Source organism: Rhinopithecus bieti, unplaced genomic scaffold, assembly GCF_001698545.2.
Source record: "Rhinopithecus bieti isolate Rb0 unplaced genomic scaffold, ASM169854v2 scaffold_7967, whole genome shotgun sequence".
Classification (NCBI taxonomy): Eukaryota; Metazoa; Chordata; class Mammalia; order Primates; family Cercopithecidae; genus Rhinopithecus; species Rhinopithecus bieti.
Window position 1 is genome coordinate 2,027,788 of NW_016806112.1, and position 3,863 is coordinate 2,031,650.

The 3,863-nt window shown below is 32.2% G+C and overlaps 1 protein-coding gene across 1 annotated transcript in view; it reads left to right on the plus strand.

The window, feature by feature from the left end:
- The window catches only part of SCAI (suppressor of cancer cell invasion), a 200,440-nt gene that overhangs the window by 137,363 nt on the left and 59,214 nt on the right, over positions 1-3,863 (plus strand). The window contains 3 exon segments of the mRNA XM_017874756.1: positions 1,760-1,856; positions 3,295-3,393; positions 3,514-3,666. Coding sequence (XP_017730245.1) covers positions 1,760-1,856; positions 3,295-3,393; positions 3,514-3,666 — 349 coding nt within the window.

The window sequence follows — 3,863 nt, forward strand, 5'->3', positions numbered from 1 at the left end:
AAAAAAAAAAAAAAAAAAAAAAAGAGAATAGCGGTTTACTCTGTAATTATGAAAGCAACAATTCAGGAAAATATAAAAATCATAAACTTATATATACCTAATAACATAGTATTATAATAAAGCAAAGTGTTTTTTTGAAGTGGGGAAATGAATAAGTATTTAATATACATGGGAATTTTTGATATATTTAATAATTCATATATCAAGAAGACAAGAAATTACAAGATTTGCGTAACAATTAAGTTTGTTCCAGTGTACCTAAAATTGTGTGCAACAGTAACTGTATATATGTTATTTTCAAACTTAAATGAAAATTTGTGAAATTAACTGATACTTGCCACAACACAAGTTTAATGCAAGGTTCAATAAAGTGTATGTGTTCTAACCATGGTACGATTTCATTAAAAACAAAAATAAAACATAATTTTAAAAAATCAATAGCTGCATGTGCAGCCCAGTTACTTAGAAGGCTGAGGCAAGAGGATTCCTTGAACCCAGGAGTTCAAGTCCAGTCTGAGCAACATAGCAAGACTCCATCTCTTAAACAACAACAACAAAAGTTTGTCAATCAGTAGACACATTTGTAAGTAACTCATGGGTCAAAATAATTTTTAAAAAATTTTATTACGGAAAATGTTGAACATATACAAAAAATATACTGTTGTAAGGCTGTCATATTTGTGATATAGGATATGGAAAGCAGGAGGAAATGTCAGGTTTGAATTGATAATTGGTAAGTGTAAAGTATTACGTGTGAACAGATTAAATCTATTGTAAGGGGCATTTGATAAGTTAAAGGATCCATATTGTTACTCCTAGCAATCACTTAAAGAACAATAACAAAGAAGTAGTATAACTAGGAAGCCAGTAGATGATATAAAATGGAACACTAAAAAATATTTGATTAACCAAAGAGAAAGCAAAACAGGAACAACAGAGGAACACAGCAAGAGAAGGAGCAAATAGGAAACAAACAGCAAGGTGGTAGATATAAACCTAGCCAAGGCAGTAATGACGTTAAATGTAATCGGTCTAAATACATCAAGTAAAAGACACAGAGATAGTCAAAGTGGACAGAAAATCAGGACCGAAGTATATATTGCCCACAAAACATGTGAATTTAAATTAAAAGACACAGATAATTGAAAGAAGCATGAAAAAAGATATACAAACAATAAGCATGAAAAAGCTGGCTGGCTTATACTAATAGTAGAGAAATGAGATTTTAAGACAAAGAATGTTCTTCCTGGAATCCTTTTCACATCATATTTTCCTGCCTGTAGTCCTCCACACTTCCTTGTATTCTTAACTTAAATATTTATTACTTTCTTTAGGAAGCCTTTTTTCACCCAAGATCTAGTCCTGTGGGCACAAATAACATTCTTTATTTCTCCTATCATTATATTATTCCATTGTGTTTTAAGCATTTATCTCTCTCCTATACATTTTAACTTCTTTTCTGTCTGTAAGATCTTTGAAGAAGGGAATATCTCTAGTTTTTTTACAATTGTACTTTTAGCAATTAACATAGTACCTGATGCACCTAAGTTCTCAATACTTGTTGAATGAATGAATATATGAGTAAACAACTTAATGAATCAGTAAGAAATATGTTAAAAAGACTATATGGGTTATATGTGGAAATGTTTATAATTGTGTGAAAAGGATGGAAAGAGTTTTAAAAGCCATTGGAAAATTAAAAAAATCAAAAAGCATTCTTTTTTAATCTAATAAGTAATTTTTCATTTATCTTCCATAGACCTGAATTAGTAGTTAAGAAGTTACGATATTATGCAAGATTTATAGTAGTTTGTCTTCTTCTCAACAAAATGGATGTTGTAAAGGATCTGGTAAAGGTAAATGTACTTTAAAATAGTTCAAATTCTAATCTCTAATTGTATATGGATGATCTTATTTTTTTAAAAACAGATTTTAGGTTAAAATAATTTTGATATATCAAAATAATTACAACATTCAAAGTATAGTAACTTCTGACAAGGGTAATGATAAAAATTTTCCAACTCTTCTCATGTTCCAAATACACTAATTTGAGATAATTATCTTGATTCCTTGCTTTTGTCCTTTCTGCATGTTTTACATTTCAAAGCCCGTCAATGGATGGCTGGAAATGCAAACAAACAAAAATACTTACTTTAAGAGAAAATAATTGAAATGTTATGTCAAGAAAAAGTACATAATGCTTTACAAAGGTATTGGGAATGATTTTTATTTTCCCACCACTTTACAGTGCATGAAGTCTCTCCTTCGTTAACTCAGGTGATAAACAGTTAACTCTCTTCAGATCCACTTAATACCTGTAATCATTGCATATGAAATTCTGGTTGCACTCTGTACTCAGTAGTTTCAATGGCATACTTAATTTTGTATCAAATATAACATGCCAGTTGGTTTTTTGGGGTTTTTTTTTTGAGACAAGGTCTCACTGTGTCTCCCAGCTGGAGTACAGTGACATGATCTTGTCTCTCTGCAACCTCTGCCTCCTGGGCTCAAGCAATCCTCCCACCTTAGTCTCCTGAGTAGCTGGAATCATAGGCTCAAGCCACCACTCCTAACTAATTTTTGTGTTTTTTGTAGAGACAGGGTTTCACCGTGTTGCCCAGACTGGTCTCAAACTCATGAGTTCAAGCAATCCACCAGCCTTGGCCTCCCGAAGTGTTGGGATTACAGGCGTGAGCCACTGTGCCCAGCTCAACACGCCAGTTTTGACAAGGGCACCAGAAGTAGCTCTCCATACTTCTTTTCTACCTTCCTTTATACCCAGTTATCATTAAAAATATTACCAAAAACTGTATAATATAAATCCAAATAAAGTCAGGAAGTATTTTTAGAAATATATAATTTTTTGTAGTGGTAGGGTCTCACTGTGTTGCCTAGGCTGGTCTGGAAATCCTAGTCTCAAATGATCCTCCCACCTCGACCTTCCAAAGGGCTGGGATTACAGGTGTGAGACACTGTATCCAGCCTCAGTTTTTTTAATGTTAAAATTTTTGAATTTCTCTTTTCTGATTTTTTCATTAATGAATTCATTGCCGATGTAGCACTGATAGGAAATAGATCTCTGTAAAGACTTTATTTGATGGGTATTATGAAGTTTGTGACTTTCGAAGAAAGTTTGTTTAGTTTTCATCTTTGTTTTTGGTTATAATCAGGACTGTGTATTGATAATAATCAAATTTTGTAAGTATGTCGATTTCTGTCAGGAATATGGTTCTATATGGCTGTGTATTTTTATGGGTTTTTTAATAACCTTTTTTGTAATGTTTTTAAAATCAGGAATTGTCAGATGAAATTGAAGATTATACTCACCGATTTAATACTGAAGATCAAGTGGAATGGAACTTGGTGCTTCAAGAAGTAGCAGCTTTCATTGAGGTCAGTTTTTGATAAGAAATGACCGTGTAGTTTATGTTTTTATTGTGTCTATATGTCAAGAAGAAGGAATAACTTACTATATTGATATTTAGTCTTGGCCATTCTTACTTTTTTCTTTAGGCGGACCCTGTAATGGTATTAAATGATGATAATACCATTGTTATCACATCGAATCGCCTTGCTGAAACAGGAGCCCCATTGCTGGAACAGGGCATGATTGTGGGACAGTTGTCTCTGGCTGATGCACTCATTATTGGTAATTGTAATAACCAGGTAAAGAATTGTGAAGGAATTATGCTTAAAATTCACTGTGAAAAATAGTGCTATTGATGATCACAGAATTATTTTCTTATAAATATCCTAACATCCTCTTACGAAGAAATTGCTGATTAAATTGTGCTGTGTGCATATATGGAATATATTACAGATATTTAAATAGCTTAGAAAGAATTTTTTTTTTTTTTTTTTTT